Source organism: Bombus bifarius, unplaced genomic scaffold (assembly GCF_011952205.1).
Source record: "Bombus bifarius isolate JDL3187 unplaced genomic scaffold, Bbif_JDL3187 scf7180000008058, whole genome shotgun sequence".
Lineage (NCBI taxonomy): Eukaryota > Metazoa > Arthropoda > Insecta > Hymenoptera > Apidae > Bombus > Bombus bifarius.
The window spans coordinates 1838978-1858157 of NW_022884422.1; the positions used below are offsets into that span (position 1 = coordinate 1838978).

General features: G+C 38.4%; 2 protein-coding genes across 7 annotated transcripts in view; one reads left to right on the forward strand and one right to left on the reverse strand.

Annotated features, from left to right (window-relative positions):
* The window catches only part of LOC117208256 (disks large 1 tumor suppressor protein), a 526768-nt gene that overhangs the window by 137905 nt on the left and 369683 nt on the right, over positions 1-19180 (forward strand). The gene's annotated exons all lie outside the window — the stretch shown is intronic.
* On the reverse strand, positions 1395-2580 carry LOC117208259 (elongation of very long chain fatty acids protein 1-like). The gene is made up of 4 exons (XM_033449287.1): positions 2490-2580; positions 2142-2413; positions 1729-2031; positions 1395-1650 (listed from the first exon to the last, which is right to left on the reverse strand). The coding sequence occupies exons 1-4, from the start codon at positions 2578-2580 to the stop codon at positions 1483-1485; spliced, it is 834 nt and encodes a 277-aa protein (XP_033305178.1). The 3' UTR covers positions 1395-1482.

Genomic DNA, 19180 nt, shown 5'->3' on the forward strand with positions numbered 1-19180 from the left:
CCTTTCAACGACACGTGAAAAAACCTCCTAATCTCCTGAAGTTACACATTGAAAAGTGATATTTTTCGGTAACTATAATTAGTCTTTTGATGGCAGTTAGAACTAGAGAGAAAAAGAGAGATTGGCTAAATAATTTGGTCAGAGGAATCCCCATTTGTTGACATTCTCATGACGTCAAAGAGTGAATTCATCTAGATTTTTACTTTTCATGATATAGTATAAATTCATATTGGAAACCATAAATTCGAGTAGTTGCATCGATATCAATTTGTCTATATCAGTTATTTATATACACACTTTATATACTTGTGTATCTCTTTCCGTCGTTTCTTTTTTAATATTTTTAACATATTTTTAATATATTTATAACTTGTTTTCTTTATGTTTCAGGTAAGCGACTTCTCAGCTTTCTTCTCATGAACATTTTTCAAATTACGCACGTAAGTTTAAAACTGCTTGTACTTATATCTACGAATCGGTAGCTCTTTACAACTTGAATAATTCCAATTAAACATTATAAAATCAGCAAAATTCATAAAAGGTCGCGTTAAACGCTATCATTTCTCTTAAGCATTAAACTTCTCGTTATTTATTCGCAATCCTAGGCTGACAGCTTCCGTGCATAAATGATTAAATGAGAAATGAGGTAGCCATCACGATATAATAAGGTCCTTAATTAATCAAGTAGTGACACTGATTGATGCAGTGACTAACTTAATACTTATACTTCGTAGAGCCTTAACCAATTTTTCGTGTTCTAACTTTATCAACTATTTTGTCAATCCGCGAATTGACACATATCAATGTGTTAGAAAAAACAAAAAAAAATGAAACAAAAAGACAAAGGACAGTACAAGATTCAAAAATACTAAGGAGATGAATTATGCAATGTTTGCTTATTTGCATAGATAAATATCTATCGATTCGTCTGTTTAAATATCTCATTGTTAAGCAAGTGAACTTTGACTCTTGGTCGGTTCCATAACCTTTCTACATTGTGGAGACTATGATGCATACGATGATAATTTACGTTAGTGTTGGTGCATCTGTAATTTCATTCCATTGTTACCATTTTGAAACTTTTGAGTATGCTAATCGCCGATTGCACATATCATTTGAATAATATGGTTTACTACGTTCGTTTGAATTCTGATACGCATATATTTATACTAACCTTGTAATATTTCAGTTCATTGAACTCTACGATGTAGTTTCTCTTATGTTTTATTAATAAGTATCTACAAATATCATTTTTATATAAATATCGTCATAATTGGTAAATTAAATTACAGTCAGTTCAATCGAAACGATTAAATTATTCATTGAAGTAATATTTATATCGGTAGTTTTCGTTAAAAGCATCTTTTTTCATTGATTAGGGTATATTTTGTAATTTTGTGATTAAAGGTGCATTCACGATCATAATAAAAACGTATTATATCAAATACACAATTTTTCATGATTTCAATATGATTTCATATTTCAACGTTCCTTTGAAGCAGATTTCGTATATTTTCTTTGATAGAAGTTGTAGAAAAGAATGAAATTTATGATTAAATTGGTCGCCGAGATAGTGCCTGGTAGTTTTGTTACAGGACAAGACGGAAGAAGCGATTGCACATTTTGTATCAGTAAAATTATAAGTTGTGCCTGATGTAACGAGAAAAATAGTATATTCAAATTGACTAAATAAGTTATGATTAAACTTAGAATTTAATTTGCACTTACCATTTGCACGATGGTCAATATTGGTTTATACGTAGCTAATACTCTCCGAAACTTTGAACCAAACGTGCTAAGGAAGTAATAGGTATACATGATCACGTGTACGCCACAGTTTACGAGTGGAGTGAACGAAGACATCGCCACCGGCACATATTTTGTCGTAAGCCAACATAATAAGATCGTAGTTACATGATGGTATAGATGCAAAAATGAAACTTGTTCCTTCTTCTTTCTAAGAACGAAGACGAACGTTTCCACGAAATGGATCAATTTCAACATTGTTACTAACCACATTATGTAAGTTAACTATAATAACAAAATTATTAATGAATAAAGTTCTTTGATAAATAGATTAAGATTGATAAACAAAATTGTACATATTAATTGGTTCGTAATAATTGTGATGATTAACGCACCTTGAGAGGCCCAGGTTTATACGAAAAATCTGGTATTTCACAGTACATGGTTATTTCAGTGAACCAGCCTACAGTGATGAATTGCTGCACCACATACGTGTTAGCGATAATTTGAAAGACATTGTAGTATTTCATGAAGGTTTTCAAGTCGTAGGGTTTTCTATCTTTCATGAATTCGGGACCATATTTGAGAACAAAGTATAAGTACAACGATACGATGGAAGGTATAATAACAGGCGATCCGATAAATGGTAAACCATTTGTCCTTGGATCTAAAAATTAGCAAGCAGGATTATGAGTATTCCTTGTACGAATTTGTCTTGGAAATGCTGAGTTTTCGGTACTCACCAGCATTCTGATTCCAATAAAAGTCGTAAAGCTCTACGAATCCCATGCTTGATATTTTCTCCGTTTCTGTCATTTGCGATCCACGATCCATTCTTGGCTTTTTACTAGAATATTTTGCTCATACCGATCATTGCAGCTTTATGTCTATGACCGTAATGAAACTCCTTACGTCAATTGATGTATAATAGTAACTATTCGACGTTCGCCGTGAACAGGAGGTATTTATACATGTGAACAATGGGTGCACTCTTGTGTCACACAAATACATTTGTATACGCATATGTAAGTACATTTATATCTACATACATCAAAATATACATGCGCATTAATTTAATTAAATACGAATGTCTTTCTGATAAGTAAAGATCACAAGATTAGAGGTATTAGTAAGTAAGTAGTGACAAAATGGAATGATACTTATCACGTTAAACGTTATTCACAGTTTTATAATATAATTTGGTGCCTGCATTCAGAAAGATTGGCAAGACAAATTGAGTTACAATGTTATAAAAAATTACATTATAACTTTATACATAGCGAACTCTATTAAATATAAAAATTATAAAAAAGTCAAAGTGTTTTCACACTATAAATTAAACATTCCTCCTATAACTTCTTTCCTCGTCGATTAATATGTTATTCGTGTTTCATTAAGATATTCGCATAATAAGTTAGTCAATGATGTAAATTGGTTACGTACCAAATTCTTGGAAATTTAATAGACCTAATAAGCTAAGGGTGGGGATCCCGACGAAGAAATAATCGAAAAGTTAGTCGGAGCTTGAGTTCTCTGGAGAACATATTAAGTATCGCTGATTAAGGTAGCTTAGTCAAAACGGATAGAAGGGAATCGATACCAATTCAACTATTTAATTCCTCGCTCCACGAGGAACGCCTCTTAAAATCGAAGAAAACCTCGAACGATAATGAAAAAAGTTGACCGCGCCTTCACCTTGGCTGCGTTTCGTTGGAAATTAATGCAAATGAGTATTGATATTTTTATCCCATGCCGCATCTACGAATAATCTGGTGGTCTCCGCCAAATCGGTAAAACCCAAACATTTTTCTATCGAGATTCGAGACTCGAATGCATCGCGTTATTTATCCAACTCGAGTCGCTAGGAGAGCATCGAGGTTCACAAGTAAATTCAAAGCCAAACCCAGAGCCGAGTTTCTTGACTCGATTCGCCGAATTTTCGATACTCAAATATCGAAACTTAATATTGGAGTCTTATTTCGACAAGGCCGTAACGTTCATCCTTTGATCTAGTCAACTTCAAAATTTCCAATATTCGATCTGAGCCTTGTCTTGCGAGCACGAAGGAACTCATATGGATCTGGCCTGCATCCGAAGTTGCAAGAGGTCGGGCTCAGGTTAAAAGTTAAAGAGAGTCAAGCCAGGCCATGAAGTAGTAATCGGGCAGTTAAGGTAGCCGGCTGTTTCGAGCCCATAAAGTTGCTAGTGGGATGTATTAAGCATCGCTAATCGAGGTAGTTTAGTCGACAGGGATGCTGGCAAGAGTAGAGTGGTAACTTGGTCGACAGGGAGGGGGATGTTAGGACGGCAGGGGAAGAGCATTAGCTGCCCCCCAGAGCCTCCCGCTAAGTGCTGCAATTTATTTTATTACCCTTCGCGCGTCTACGTTTGGAAACCTTTGGTCGACGCGCTTCCATTCGTGGCGAAAACACCAATAGGTCGCGGAAACGTAATTTACACCGAGAGTTGCGGAGAGTCGCGGTGCGAACTAAACTAGAGAACGAGTAGAAAATGTATTGACGGGCGAAAACAGAGGGCGTTTTGTTCGCTGTCGTTGGCACTTCGTTTCTGTCGACATTTCAGCTTTTCCCTCCTTCCGCAGCCCGCGGGAAGTCTGATCTGATTTTCCTTTCGATTGTCTCTTGATTTACAGCGCCAAATCTCGACGAATACTAGACATGGACGTACTCGCGTACATACGTATGCATATATTTTCAGGATGGAAAGAAGTTATATGCAGTACTAAATTTAAATTCACATAGAAATGTTTAAGGTGAGTTATTAAAAATTTCCACTTTATTTTCATATTTGATATTCATTTTTCTTTGACATTTTCTACGCCCACGATGACTGGAATACAGTGGGTTTCATAAAAGAGAAAATTTGATCTTGAATAATTATGACATAATTTTCTTCCATTGTATACGTTTGTGTAAGTCATCGACAGAAAAATAAGTACGAACGTCGAACGATTCGAGCGTATAGCAGTAGAAACATCATGAAAACGAGGTCACCCAAATTTCACGATGATGATTATTGGCGGAGTTCAATAAACTCGAATTGCATTTTTTTTTCCGAGAACGAGTTTCGAAACGTAGTTTTCCGGAATTGGTAATTGCTTTTTTACGAGACACGATAGTGATTCTTCTCTACGTACGTAACTGTGTATTTTTTCTCACAGATTGATGTTTCAATTAACTTTTTCTTCATAACAGAAGCATGTTGCATAGAAATAGCTTCTGTTTCGTGCGAAACATAAAATAACACGTATATTTAATTATTTCCACGCGTACCTATGCCACGAGTGAAAAACCAAAAGGAAATCAAATATTGAACATATGCTATCAGAGTTGCTGTTCCAAACCTACTAGAATAGCAACGAGTACACACGAAAATGCACGCTGTGCTCTTTGGCCTGGACAATCGTTCAGAGTATTGTTTGGAAGGAAAACGGAAGAAAAAGAAGAGACACAAAATAGAGAGCCTCTGTGTCAGCCGAGAGGTACGTTTAAAGCGGCACGAAGGCAAAATAGCGAAAAAGGGCGGGGACGAGGGTTGCGCGTGACAGAACAAGAGCAAGCTACTCGAAGGAAAAGCTAAAATTTCGACCGCGCGGCAATTGGACTGCGATTCGTTGTAGGATTACCGTATTGCTCGGCAACACATGAAATAATTCTACACGGCTAATATGATATAAATCCGGCGCGGTGGCTGGCGTTTTCCGCTCGGGAGGCAGACTTAAATGCGACTTAACGCGCTTCGAATACGCTGTTTAAATGTGGTACAGTTTGTTCGATGTTTAAACGCATCGAGAAGCTTTAGAGAATAATTCTCGTCCCCGTATTTATAGCGGATAATTCACATCGATTCGATTGGTCCAAACATGTGTTGGTTAGCTTCATTGCACGTAGAGATTCTTTTATATCATTTCTGACGATAAATTTCAGGAATTATATTTCTAAGGAAAAGTCTGGAACTTTGATTCCTGCCTTCCAGGAATAGCACCTAGAATTAGCACATGAATTAACTCATTCGATTAGATGTAAGGGTTTCAATGTGAGAAAGCGATACAAGTGAATTTTTTATTTAAAATGAATTAAATAGAAACTAAGAAAAGATGAATATTATTTATTATAGTATTTCATATGTACAGTATTTGATAGAGAATTGTAATCCATATTATGATATGGCACAAATGGTTACAAATTTTCTTTATATATACTTACACATTATGTTATTACTTATACTTATGCATTTAAGTATACTTATTATATCATTACCATTAGTATTCTATTATACTGCAACCTCGTTCCGTATTTTCAAGACCAGATTACATTATTTTAATACAAAGCTCTATCCTGTTCGCACTTGCAGAAAAGGAATGTAACGACAATCTAGAACACAACAGCAAATTAACTTTAAGGTTACCTTAACCTTACCTTAGCTCCTGTATCATTATTACTTTCTTTTATTTTTATCTTCCTCGTGGCACAAAGGGATTGCAGTCATTTCCGGCATTCTACCGTGTAATGATTACACAGGTAAAATTAGGGAACTTTTCGTTGGCATTTAATACCAGGTCGTTTCGTTGTATTCCAATATACCGTTCATCGACAGTATCGAAGGCAACGCGGAACAATTGTAAAAAGCTGACGCAGAACACGCCGTCGATTTAAATGTAATGCGACGGGAGAGTCAATAAAAATGAAAATAGCGGCCGTAGTAAGGAACATTGAAAACTCGTCGCGTTCATTGCGGAACGGCCTAGAAAGCTCGTCGCTCCGACTCTGATAGAAATAGAAAATTACCATAACGATTGTCGATATTTGTTCCATCAATCAACAGGTTCTGTGAAAATTTTGCGCAAATTCTGATTGCAATTATTTATCGTGTTTCATTTAATAAAAAGAATTAATATAAACAAAAAATTGGCAATTATAAATTGAATATAAATAGATTTTCAACCACTTACAATTCATGCGAACTCCTGGATAGATTGATAAATATGCAGAATAAATCTGGGAATAGAACTTTCGGTCAACTTAATACGACATAAAACTCAATAATGTTTTTGTATAATTGATTTGTTATAGAAAAAGTGGGAAAATATGTTCGCGGAGATGGAAATTGAGTAGAATCAGTTAGCAGATAGGGAAAGGTAGGAGCGCAAGTCCAATTGATTTTAAAAACGATTTCCCAAAAACGATTTGGATCGCTGGTAATCCCAGGGCTCCGCTTGTCGAAAGTAACGAACAAGTGGAACAAACGGTACCAGCCAGAAAAAGCTGCGGAGTCAGAGGAATTTCACCAGACGACGCTATTTTTTAATTTACCAGCATTTCACGTCCGTTGTTCTATTTCCTTTTCTCCTTGTCTCTTCTGTTTTATGTTTCTACCTTTTTCTATCTGGAAAACGGAAATATTTGCAATTCAAAATTTAATGCTTGGTTTCTTAATTAAGTAATTGGAAGGTAGCGTGACGTCGACCAAGCAAACCTATCAATTACATGCTCGATTGGACCGAGAGGTTTGTATCAGAACGTCAGTTCCACTGTCGCAGATACAACTAGGGAACGAATAACGAGAACAGAGAGGGATTGGAAAATAGGAGTCGAATAGGTTGAAAGAGAGATCTGAACAGAGAAATATACCGTTGGAATCGTGTAGAGCATTGATGAGAAGTGTAAAAAATCAACGAGGTTAGGAGAAGAGATCGTTAACAGAGGAGTCGAATAGTTGCTGGAATGAAAAAAAAATATAGAAAACAATACAACAACAACATACAACAAAAATTGTTTTGATACAATAAAAAATATCTAATAACGATGAATGTTAATAAAAAAAGTCAAATTTTTGTAGTATTCGAATACCAAAATGGAGGAAACAGAAAAGCGGCAAGAAAAATAGTGCAGTAGGATATATAAAGATTAACAAAGAATCGAGCAAACAAGAGTTAACTCTCTAATTATCTATTCCGAAAGAAAGAAAAGAAAATGTGTTTGACGAAAGGGACAAGAGAAATAAATCGAGAAAAGGAAGAAAGACGAGACAAACTAGGACCGACGAGAAATACGTAATAGTAGCGAAAAATTTAGTAAGCAATGATGCAAAGAATGAAATAACATGGGAAGTATTATGAGACAGAAAGAAAGAATGCAGGCACAGATAAGAAAGAAACAAGAGAAAGAAAGAGAAGACAGGTTGGTGGGATTGAGAAGGACGGAGGAACGGAGGGATCGTCGTGGCGTTTGCGCCTGGGGTTGTCGAGGACAGCGCGAAGAGGGTGTGCAAGGGTGATCGGCGTAGGTGGCGGCGCTTGGAGGGTGGGAGGACAGGGAAAGGCGTGGAATTGGTGGAGGCAGTCAGTGGCTCGCCGCGCGCCACAACGACCGTCGGATCTAGCCGTTGAGTTTTTCCACTTGTTACCGTATCGCACCCACGTCCATACTGTACTCTTCTCCTCTACCCCACCGTTTGATTTTTTTCCTTTCCATTTGTTTCGTTCGCTACTTTGGACTGTGAACGTGCGTCCTATTTGTCTGCACAAGTTCGATCACACAACCCGCGTTCGAGTCTCCAGGATTGTGATCTGTGATCCAGTGCTTGCGGCTGTCGACTGATCCTGATCTAGTGTTCTGAAAAATGAATGCGTTGGTTACAGTGTGAAATCAAATGTTGTTACCAACGAAACGCAACATAACTAACGGAGAAATGTAACGAGAATGAAAATATTCATCAACGTAGTATTTTGTGAGTGAAGGAAAAATCGAAAAGTGAGCCATGTATTTTCACGTATGTTCCTTGAGGGAAAAAATTGTTCCCTTGGTTTTTTGGTTCAAATGTGACGTCTTGGTTCGCCCCTACGTGTTTTCCGTGGATAAGCTGATGTAAATATCTTTCGCACGAGAACGAGATCCGTGTGTACTTTTTATTAAAGTTTCGTGTACACTTTTCTCTCGCGCCGGATTATATTTTGCACCCGGTCTCTGTGCACGTTCCACGTTTCTTCGACGAAGCTTGGAAAGCTTAGGCGTCTCGTGTGACCGAAAGTGTAGCATAGCTTAATCCGAAAAATTATAATTGCAAATCCGAGACTGCATACTTTCGCACGACTGTATTTTGAATACATTATACAAATTGAACGTTGCATAAGTCTTCCTTACTTCTGCGGAATTTTATAACCTCTATAGCAGCTTTGACTCTTCGCGACTTTCTATTATTAAAGTGTGCCGACCGCTTATCAGCTTCACCACCGACGTTACACCACGGGACTTCCGATTCTTGTCTTCTCTGATTCTCACGAATGCCATTTTGCGCGAGGAAAATTTGCACCTCGAAAACGTTTCCTTGTTACGATAAATTTACGATAAATTCGCGATACCGGTTACAAATCATCCAGAACGTCTTTTGTTAAGGAAACAAAAAGGAGAAAATGAAATAAATGCGGAGCTGCGCCATTGTATCAAACCAGACAAATTACGATGTAATTAATCTTCCCGATCGCGAAAAGCTCTAGTCTAACTTTCGAGAAATTTCTCGGATTACGCGGTGCTGCATTTTCGTCGATGTTAATTTCTTACCACCACAAGACTTTTAATTACACACCACGATCTCGTTCGTATAGAAAGCATTTACATCCAACCTCAACAGCATCTGTTTACGTGACCAGTGTAACTAGTTGACTTAACCCAAGCTCGTGAACAAGTTCTCGTTTTCACGGAACGTTCTCTATGGATCGTCTAGTAATCGCAACGGGGAATTTTCAAAGGATGTTGCAGATTCTACATTACTACTGAAGCTTCGAGGGAACACGCGCTGTAACCTGGATTAGGTGCACTTGGAAACTCTGGTGCACCATATTTTTGTCGAATTTTCATTTCATCGAGTATTCACATTGTCCTCTCGTGTGAAAAAGACGCGTTCGTCCGTGAACGATCAGCCGTGAATCGAAAGCCTGGATTAATTCGCGGCTGAATGGGATCGCCGGTGCATCGACCTCTCGTCGAGTATAATACCTGTTGTCCGAATTTTACTATTTTTTTTCACTCGTCTTTTTTTCTTTGCTCTTTACCTGGCTCTTTCACGAGAAGCTCAAGTGAAAAGTGAATGACGTTCAGCTTTCGTCGACCGTCCTCGATCTTGGGATAATAATGTTCGGCGGCAGACGGTCGGTTGCTTTGTTCGGCGCGATGATTCGCCTGTTTCCTGTTTGATGAATCTCTACAGACTTCAAAGCAGGTAACGTAGCACGCGTACCATCGAGAAAGTACTGTCCGAGGAGGATCCTTCTTTTTTTATTCTTTTTAATTTTTCCTTTCTTTTCCTCTTGTTCGTCCTTCGCGCGAAGACGCGAACACAAAGAAAACGGTTGTTATGCGTTGCTTTCGTCGATCTTCTAAAGTACTGAAATTGCTGGCACTCTTACAAACAAAAAATGGTTTTTCTATGCCCATTACCAGCCAAATGGGGAACAACCGTGATCACACAGAGGCGCGTTCGCGTTACCCGTAAATGGGAGAAAGTGGAACGATCCTCACCTTTTTCCCATCGGTCTCTCGTTACCTCTACTAGAACTGGTTGTACTTCATAGGCTTTTCCCAATGGAACGGTCATTCGTTACCGTTTCCGCTACATTCGTTACATTCGTTCCATATTTTTTCTGCGCTAAACAAAAGAATACGTCAGTTCTCCGTTTTTAACGATCAATTTATAGGAAATAAATGTCGGCATTGACAAACATTTGTGTAAAAGCTATGCGACAAAAGAAAAGCACGAGAAGACATCTTAGACTTTCCTTGCGAAAGAAACGCAAAAGTTCCGTAGTTATCTCCCGTCTTTCGTTGTAATATACATATTTAAATAGTTTCAAGGAACGGCGTAGGATAGGCAAAGAGTCCTAATTTCCAGCTAAGAAGTCGCGAGATGGTTCCGCCGTCGAGTAAATCTGCCGGAATGCGCAATAACAGGATGCAAATAACGAAGTACTTACGCTTCCCTTTTTTTCATTTTCGACGACAGTTTTATCGAATGCGAAACACAGAGGCATTTGTTGCATCTTCTCTTGCTTTCCTCCTCCTCCTTCTACTACGAAGCTTATCGAATACCGTAAAGGAAACACGAAACGCGACACGACGGTCGATGGGATTTTCGAACCGGTTAATTTATCCCATTCCGTGTTCCATTTCTCTTGATTCGAGTTCGGTGACTCATTCTCTTTTATCCTGCTCAAATAATTCTCGCTTTGCTCTTTAGCCCATGGTTGCGTCTGCTTTTACAGCAGAGTTTCACGGGAACGCGGGCTAAGCAGCGGTTTTCATTTCCTGGAAGAAGAACCGCCGCTACGTCGCGTGTCGGATAATGAAAACGTGGCTGCGGTTCGGCCGACTTTTCTGACGTTCTCAGGAAAAACCGTCAGTACGCGAACAGCGCAACGAGACAACGAGTAACCGCGTTTCGTCGAAGGAACGCGATCTTTTGTTCTCGTGCTCTTGTTGGCTCTTTTTGACGTTACATTACACGCGTCGACCTTTATTGCCATGTTGTTTCGTATTTCAAGTGCGACATTTTCTGAAATGTAGATCAATTTCGATTATGTTTGATTCTGACGTCGTATTGCGGTAGTTAATTACATTTATCTCGTCGTATAGTCAGGAACTAAGCGTTTCAAATCCGTGACCGAATAAATCTAAATGGAATAATTAGGTTCTTTGCTCGTCTAATGCACTTTGGCACACTTTGTTGTCATTCTGTCCTCCAAACGTTCTAAAAACTCACTCAACAGGCTTTGTGCTGTACCCGCTATGCTATCTTTACAACGCACCCTTAACAATGTATTCACTTACGTGTGTTTTGCACGCAAGCTAAATTGCTCGCGTGAGAAAAGAAGAAAAGAACCAAAGCGACAGAATTAAAAATCGAAAACGTTGAAGTGAGAGTTCTTTTTTCTCGATAGGATTCCCGAATTGGAACGCGAAGCGCGTGGATTTCGTCAAACTCGTGGAATTAAAAACTTTTTGAACGGTATTTAACCTGTTGAAACTCGTGAATACGTCATATTCATATTCCGCTACGTATTTCATTAAATCAGCGGAAATGACACGGAATTGATAATACGAGGAAGAGGCACCGACTGAAATATTTATGAAGTAGCTCGTCGTTTCGCCCGGTGTTTCCTGTTGCATCTCTCAGTCAATAGCGCCCTTTGATTCTTGTCACGATCTGTCGAACGAGACGACTCAACGACCGGGATTGCTCGTTACTAGACTTCTCGCGTCAAAATTCGCCATGAAATACCAATAGAATCTAGCGTTCGATCTAGAAACTGATATCGGAGGAAAAGGGACGCGCAAAGTGTGGCTTCGCGCGTTGAAAAGGAAATAGAAAAGGGAAAAATGGGAGAGAACAAGGACACGGGAAACGAAGGAGATACTTGCTCCTTGTCAATCACAATGATTCGTGGTTTTATCTTCGAACACGTTTTTAGAATGAAGCATTAGCCACATAGATTACTAATAAAGCTAAGATTAATTCCACTCATAACAAAAAGTAAAAACGATAGAAAGCTAAAAACGCAATATATTAATACAGTAAATGAAGGCATATGAACGCTTTGAATGTTGGCGACGTCCTACTAATTTTTCCTTAAATTAATGATTTACCTGAGTGATATAAATCTCTTTGCCATTCCAGTAGACCGAAAGCGAAATAATCATTGTTCGAGTTTGATTATTCAATTATATAATCAATCTATAAGTAGGTAATATAAAGGTAAACAATAATTCCCCCAAAGATCGATAGAAGATTAGTAGAAACCGTTTATACATCAAAATTGAATCACTTGAAAATTAGCTTTCTCATTCATTATACATTCTTGTTTGTCAATTTGAGCATAGATATGTATGATTTTAATTGCCAATCCAAAAATTTCTCCCTTTCTTTAAACAGCAATGTGAAAAAACGGTTCAAACCATCCTGTAGTTCTAATTGTTATGCGTCAAGAAGCTATTGTATTATATTGCTACATACCTTTTCCTGCTACAAGCTACTACACTGGGTATTCTTTATCTTTTCAATGAAATTCATTCGTAATCATAATTTGATGAAGCGAATTTTTGAGCACATTTATTCCAAGAAGATTTTGAAAGTTAGGCAAAAGCTTTGTTCTTTACTAAATTGTCAGCACAATATCTGACGAAACGAAAGGGATAAATGATTTCTGCGTGATACTTGCGAAAAATGGACAGATGGTTTCCGGCATCGGTATACTATTTATTTAAATGTCACTGCGTGTGGTTCGACAAAGAAATTAATATTAAAGATATTTCAACGGGGCCAAAGAATAGAGAAAATACTAATAAATATTTGGTAAACAGACTTTTATTCACGTCGGATTTACTGATGTCAAATTTCAGCAAAACACAGCACATTACACGTGTGCATTTTTTGCTTTTTGTCCTGAATCCTCATTCATACGCCGCACTATGGAACTTGGGCTGTAAACGTGCGACCGTGCGAACGTGGTCAGCGAATTTTGATTTTTGTCCTGAATCCTCATTAAAATGCTGCACAGTGTTATCGTGCGTAAGCATTTTTGACATTTGAACGATTCAAAAGCCACATTAATCAATTCCATAAATTCAAGAGCAAAGAAGAGTAGTGATATTCTAAACATATTTTTTAGATTTACTTTGAAATTTTATTTATTTCACCTTTTTGTAATAAGTGAACTCATGAAAATACATAAGTAATTTCTTTCTTTCCTTTTTTTTGATTAAAATTGGGCACTAATCGAATTGGAGGTACATAAGTTAACATGTAATAAAATTGGAAACAGAACAAAGGAAACAAAAAGTGTGATAGATGAGTATAGATTCTGAGAACTTTATTTACCAAACAGCAGTTTTTATCATACGTGAGCGTTGTTTGAATACCAAGGTTCTCTAGACGAGTTCACCGCATGTGTTTCCTTTTGGTTCGATCGACTCTGATCATAGCTCAAAGGCCGTTATGAAAGTTTGCTGGCCAACGAGGACAAGCAGCTGGTATTTTTTCTCACTTTCGCCGATGTTCCGTAACAATCATCCATTTCAGTCGTGCTTGTTCAGAACGAAACGATTCCACAAGCTGGCTGTAACGACTTTTATGGGCAACTCTCGAAAGAACGATCAACGAAATAAATTGCTCGGTGTGTTTGATAAAAAATCGTAAGAAGACGATGTCGACGAAGGGCCGAGGCCAGACGTCGCAGACCACGCGCGAGTTTGGAAAAGTTGATGGCAGATATTACGCGGTTATGAAAAATGAGCGATGCGTAGAGAAGAAGGAGCGTCATCGTCTTGTTCTATCACGCAATCACCATGGAAAAACCATTTGACAGAAACGAAGGTAAACTACTGTAAAACAAATGAGGTTCCTTATTCTTCTCCCAAATATTCTCCATATCATCGGCATTGTAGCAAATTGCAAATAAATATTAAATATAAGCTGTTGAATTTGTCGAAGTTTATTTATTATTTAAATGTTAGTTGAGAATTTTATTTATGAATTTTGAGCCATCATGTTTAACCCTTTGAATGGCCGTTACAATCGGGAAGTTCGTCAGTATTGCAAGTAACTGCTTCAAAAGTCGAATGAAACACGAATATTGAACAGTTATAATTCAGATTAAAAGGAGTTCATCACTTCAAAATGCTGGCTTCACATTCGAGCGAGATGATTATTCGGATAAATTCCGTTCCAACTCCGGAGCATTTAAACGCAGGCTGATAGCAGATACTACGGACAAAAAGCAGTTCGCCTAACTTTCTTGGCGGCAACAAGTGCCGTTATCGCTGAAGCCTTTAAAAAAAAGGAAAATAACACGCAGCAACGCTTGTAACTCGGAACGCGTTTAGGTGTTCGAGCGAAATTTCGTCGCTACGAAAAGGTGGCCGTAACTCGAAAAAGGAGATGTTTTAGTATCTGCGATCGCAGGTGCTTTTTTCTACCCTGGAGGTGAATAAAATACGCCCCTAAAGTTTGCCGACCTACTTTGCCATCCAACGTAGCTACACACACACGCGCACGCGTGCGCATGCTATGTGTGTATACGCGCAGAGCAGAGGAAACGAGCAGTTTGAACGCGAGTGAAAAACGACATCGTTCCTGTTGTCAAATGGATTATTGAAGCACCGTGTCGAACGCGTATTCATTAGTCACGCGAGCTCAGTATCCGACACTTGTGAGCCAAGCCTGATAAATCAATTATAATGTAGGACATCGAAATGCTCGTTGTGTCGAATTCGAACTTTCATAATGCGTCCCTCGGCGTTGTTTGCCTGCTAAATCTCGCACGGAGATAATTAATGATCGCGCCATGTCAAAAGGATGCCGTGTTTTCGGGGAAAGTTTGCAACAAGTCGACCGACAACAAATCGAAATCGATTTCGATTCTTTTTCGGAACAATCGTCCACGTTGTTTACTGTTAAACATCTGTACGTTAATCTCGCTGATTTACGATGATTTCAATTGTCTCTGCGTTAACTTGTAACTGATATGATGGGCATTTTGCCACGTAGATTGTATGGAAGTATGTATAAAAGCATACAGAAATGTCTAAACGTTAAAAAGATTTTATTGGGTGATATGCTTATTACTTTATTTAAAAACTAGTTAAGTATTTAGATTCTTATAACATAATTCACCAACATTAATTACACAAGCATGAATATCTCAACAAATTTGGGCAATTTTATTCCATAATCAATCATTTTTGTAGGCAAAATGACGAAATCCGTAGCGTGCAGTTTCGATTAACGCCTTATATTCTTCCCGTAAATGAGTGTCAAATATCGAAAAAAGATTTCTATGTACTTTCTATGTCTTATCTATAATTGTAGAAACGGGGCAAAACTTTCATTTGACATCTCTTTATCATCAAATCAAATTATTTTACGATGCAGGTTTTTCAGTTTTTGCATCCATGTCACTATAGATATTGGGAGCATTTGTAAGAACGTAAACGATATTTACACGGGAGGAAAGAGGACGTAACGGGAGAGAAAAAAAAAGTTTCTAAATATTTGGCTTTCTTGCGAGCGAGGGCGTAGATACGTTGTAGATGGCATTGATCGCTCTCCGAATTCACAGGTACGAGAGTTTACCGATTCGGGTCAGAGAATGACCGCGTGCATAACAACCAGGTTTACCGTGAAAATTCGCAGATAGAAAATCGAAGATTCGATTGATTTTTCAAATCGGCCCGCGGCCAGACGGCGCTCTGATTAGTTATTTGTTGAATAAACGTCGGCCCACCATCCTGAATTTGATTTTGCCTGAAATCCAGTCATGTCAAAGCCGGGAACTATCGCGTGGCTTTATTTTACAACCAGGTTTTGAATAAATCGAAGCGTCCACGGGGAACTCGCTTATCTGAATGAAAATCGTGAACGATACGAGATCGAAGGGAGACAACTCTATTGCGTTTCCACAGAAACAAATGATCAACGTTCCAAACGGGAAATACGGTTTGGAATTTTTATGTTTCGTTGGAATTTTGCAATCGTGTAATGTAAGCCGACGAAAGTATGCGGATTCGATACGTTTTATATTTTTATGATAGAGAATGAGTACGAACCGTCAGGAAGCAGCGTTCGCTCGGAAAGACGTATCTTTCAGCGGTCAATTAGTAGTTAGATAATGATACCGTGGAGCCGATGTAACTGCTAATTACATATTCCCTGATCGACAATTTACCTAACTTGACTCGTAAACTGCGTCAAACTGGCGACTCGAAATCAATTTCTAAATATTCAACCGCGTCCTCTCCGATAAAATCGAACGGCTCGGATAATCGATTGTCATAACGGGAATCATAATGATGTAATAATTGAATCGCACGGTGATTACATCGAGTCGACTATTGGCCACATTTACATGGAAATCCTATTTAAAAGTCGAATCTGCTGTTCCCTTAGAACGATCGAATCGATTAAGCGATTTCCCAGATGGAAACAGGATGTTTCAAATTCAGGATAAGGACCGCGGGGGGGGGGAGTTAAGAGTTTGGCGTGTGCTGTCTTTAAGGACGCTAGGTTACACGGAGAATTTGCATATCCGCGAATATCGACTTAGCCGGTTTGCATGGATGCGCGTTTGCGGTGAACCGTCGAATGGAGTTAGACCCAAGATGCAAACGCGTGTGTGTGAATTCACTCGCATGTGTACACCTTTCCGTACGTATATACGCGCGCGAACGTGCTCGCCCGAATCGTATATTAGACAGTCGTTGCTTGAAATTGAAATGTGGGTAACGAGGATCACGTAGAATTAAACGCGGCGGGTCGCGTTCATTAAGATATCACGTGACCAATAAAATTTCGCTATCGGTCAGAGCTCGGTACTTCCGAAATCCCATTAGAAGCTTTTCATCCGAGAAGTTGACCGCCGGCATTGATTCTAAGTATCGGTACGGAATCTAACTGGTTGAGAAGTTTGCTCGTTACAGCCAGCGATTCGACAGAGTCAGGTATGTCTGTAATATCAGTCGATGAAGTTTGAACGGTTACGGTTCTACGATGCTACGTGTCCTTCGATGAAAGAGATTTAGCTTGCCGCGAGATTTACAATTTAGCTAGACAGCTACATGGTACATCGCAAAGAACGGCACTGTCGCGAAAGATATATGGGATGATAGTGTGTCTTCATTATGGGGCGAAACCGCAATCAATAGCAACGCTTTTAGCGATGCATTACACGCCATGCTGTACTCATCAATAATGAGTCGCGTCGAGATGGTTGTACTATTACCTGACAGATGTTTCATGCTAATAGCTGGCGTGTGTTAATAACACGAATGTGGTGAATGCCTTCAGAAATTCATAGAAACCATGTCAATTATGCAAAACATTTGTGGTAATATATTCTATGCCTGAAAACCAGATTAATTTGAATCTCTGTTATAATTTATTCAATTTCATCTAAGATTAGCAAATTCGACAATTCCGAAAGGAGAAAATATAGAAAAGGAAGGAAAATTTTTACTGACCACATCCATAATGTACGATTAATTGTCTGAAAATTTGTTTAGTTATATATGAAACACCCTGTTAAACTATAGACAGTAATTATTCTGTTTGTTCGTCGTATATCACGACCATCCTACATGTCTGGCTATCCTACATGTGCCGTTGCATGTTTGATCATGTATATGGAACGTACTCCTGGTCTGACCATAGAGAGATATATTCTACTTGTACGTGTAGCAGAAAGATATACTACTTGCTTCATTGTAAACACGACTATCTTGTCTTTTCTCAGCGCATAACTGTTAAATTAAACATTTTACTTCTACTTTCGTTGACCATTTCGTTTATAAATCTTCCATGATCTTGGAGCAACTAATATCAACGAGAAGGAAATTTATGTGTTCTTGAATGAAAATCATCTATAATTTCTGTTTTCCACACATCCTTCTCGAAAAAGATCGAGTTAAGTTAATCCGTGTGTCAAAGGTATTATAATGAGACACGAAATTGCAACCAGAATAATTACAGTGTCTCTTAAACGAACGGAAGTTGACAGTTTGAATTTGCAAATCTTGGTATGTCTCCTGTCGTTCTTTTCTTCTTTCTCCTCGCCTCTTTCGTTTCCTTCCTTCTCGTTTCCTGTGAAATTTGTCGAATTAACTTTGCAAATTCGTCCCTCTAACATTCGCCACCCATCCTCCGTAGTTGTGGAATTAAAGTCAACTATAAAAGCCACTTCCCCTAACCTCTCCTGGAGATGAATACTAAATTTTTGAGTCCCAAAACTAATCTACGTTTTAAACGGCGTCATAAATGAAACAAAGTATGGCCAGTTTCGCTAGAATAAAGCTATAAAGGAAAGTTTACGTCATTGAAATTTTTCTGATTAGGAATTTTATAGTGTGTCTGAGACACGAAAATACTCCACATGAAAATCATCCACAAAGTTCTATCGTGAATTCCAACATGGTCTAAAGATTAATGTTTCCTTACTTTCGATTTTATTGCGCGCGATGTTGCGGCGCAATTAAACTGGTTACGAGAAAACTAGCGTAACGTAAGTATTTTGTCTAGGACCACGGTGTTGTTGAAGGGAAAACGCCTTGAATTCCTTCGTTGTAATTCAATTTCGGAGTCCATTGGGTTATGCTAATTTTTCTTCAGCTCACTTCGGACAGTTAACGAACTCAACAGAATGCTTTGCATTATTTAATGGACTGGCAATACTAGTTTCCTAGAGTCAGTGGGGGGTGAGCAGGGGATAGAAAGTTGTGTTTTTGCCAGGAATTTCGCCGGTAAACACGATTAACGCGATAACCCACGGGCGCGGAAATTTAATGCGAGACTCGGAGATTAATTAATTATGAGCATTCTGCGAGCGTTACTCGCGGAACGCCGGTTTTACGGAGAAACTTGGAGAAGTTGATTA

What these genes read in the sequence shown, in the direction of transcription:
- LOC117208259 (XM_033449287.1), bottom strand. Translation starts at nt 2,580, where the DNA reads ATGGATCGTGGATCGCAAATGACAGAAACGGAGAAAATATCAAGCATG. An exon ending in TTATTGGAATCAGAATGCTG is followed by an intron (nt 2,414 to 2,489) that starts GTGAGTACCGAA and finishes GCTAATTTTTAG; the next exon opens with ATCCAAGGACAAATGGTTTA. An exon ending in TATTGACCATCGTGCAAATG is followed by an intron (nt 1,651 to 1,728) that starts GTAAGTGCAAAT and finishes TCGTTACATCAG; the next exon opens with GCACAACTTATAATTTTACT.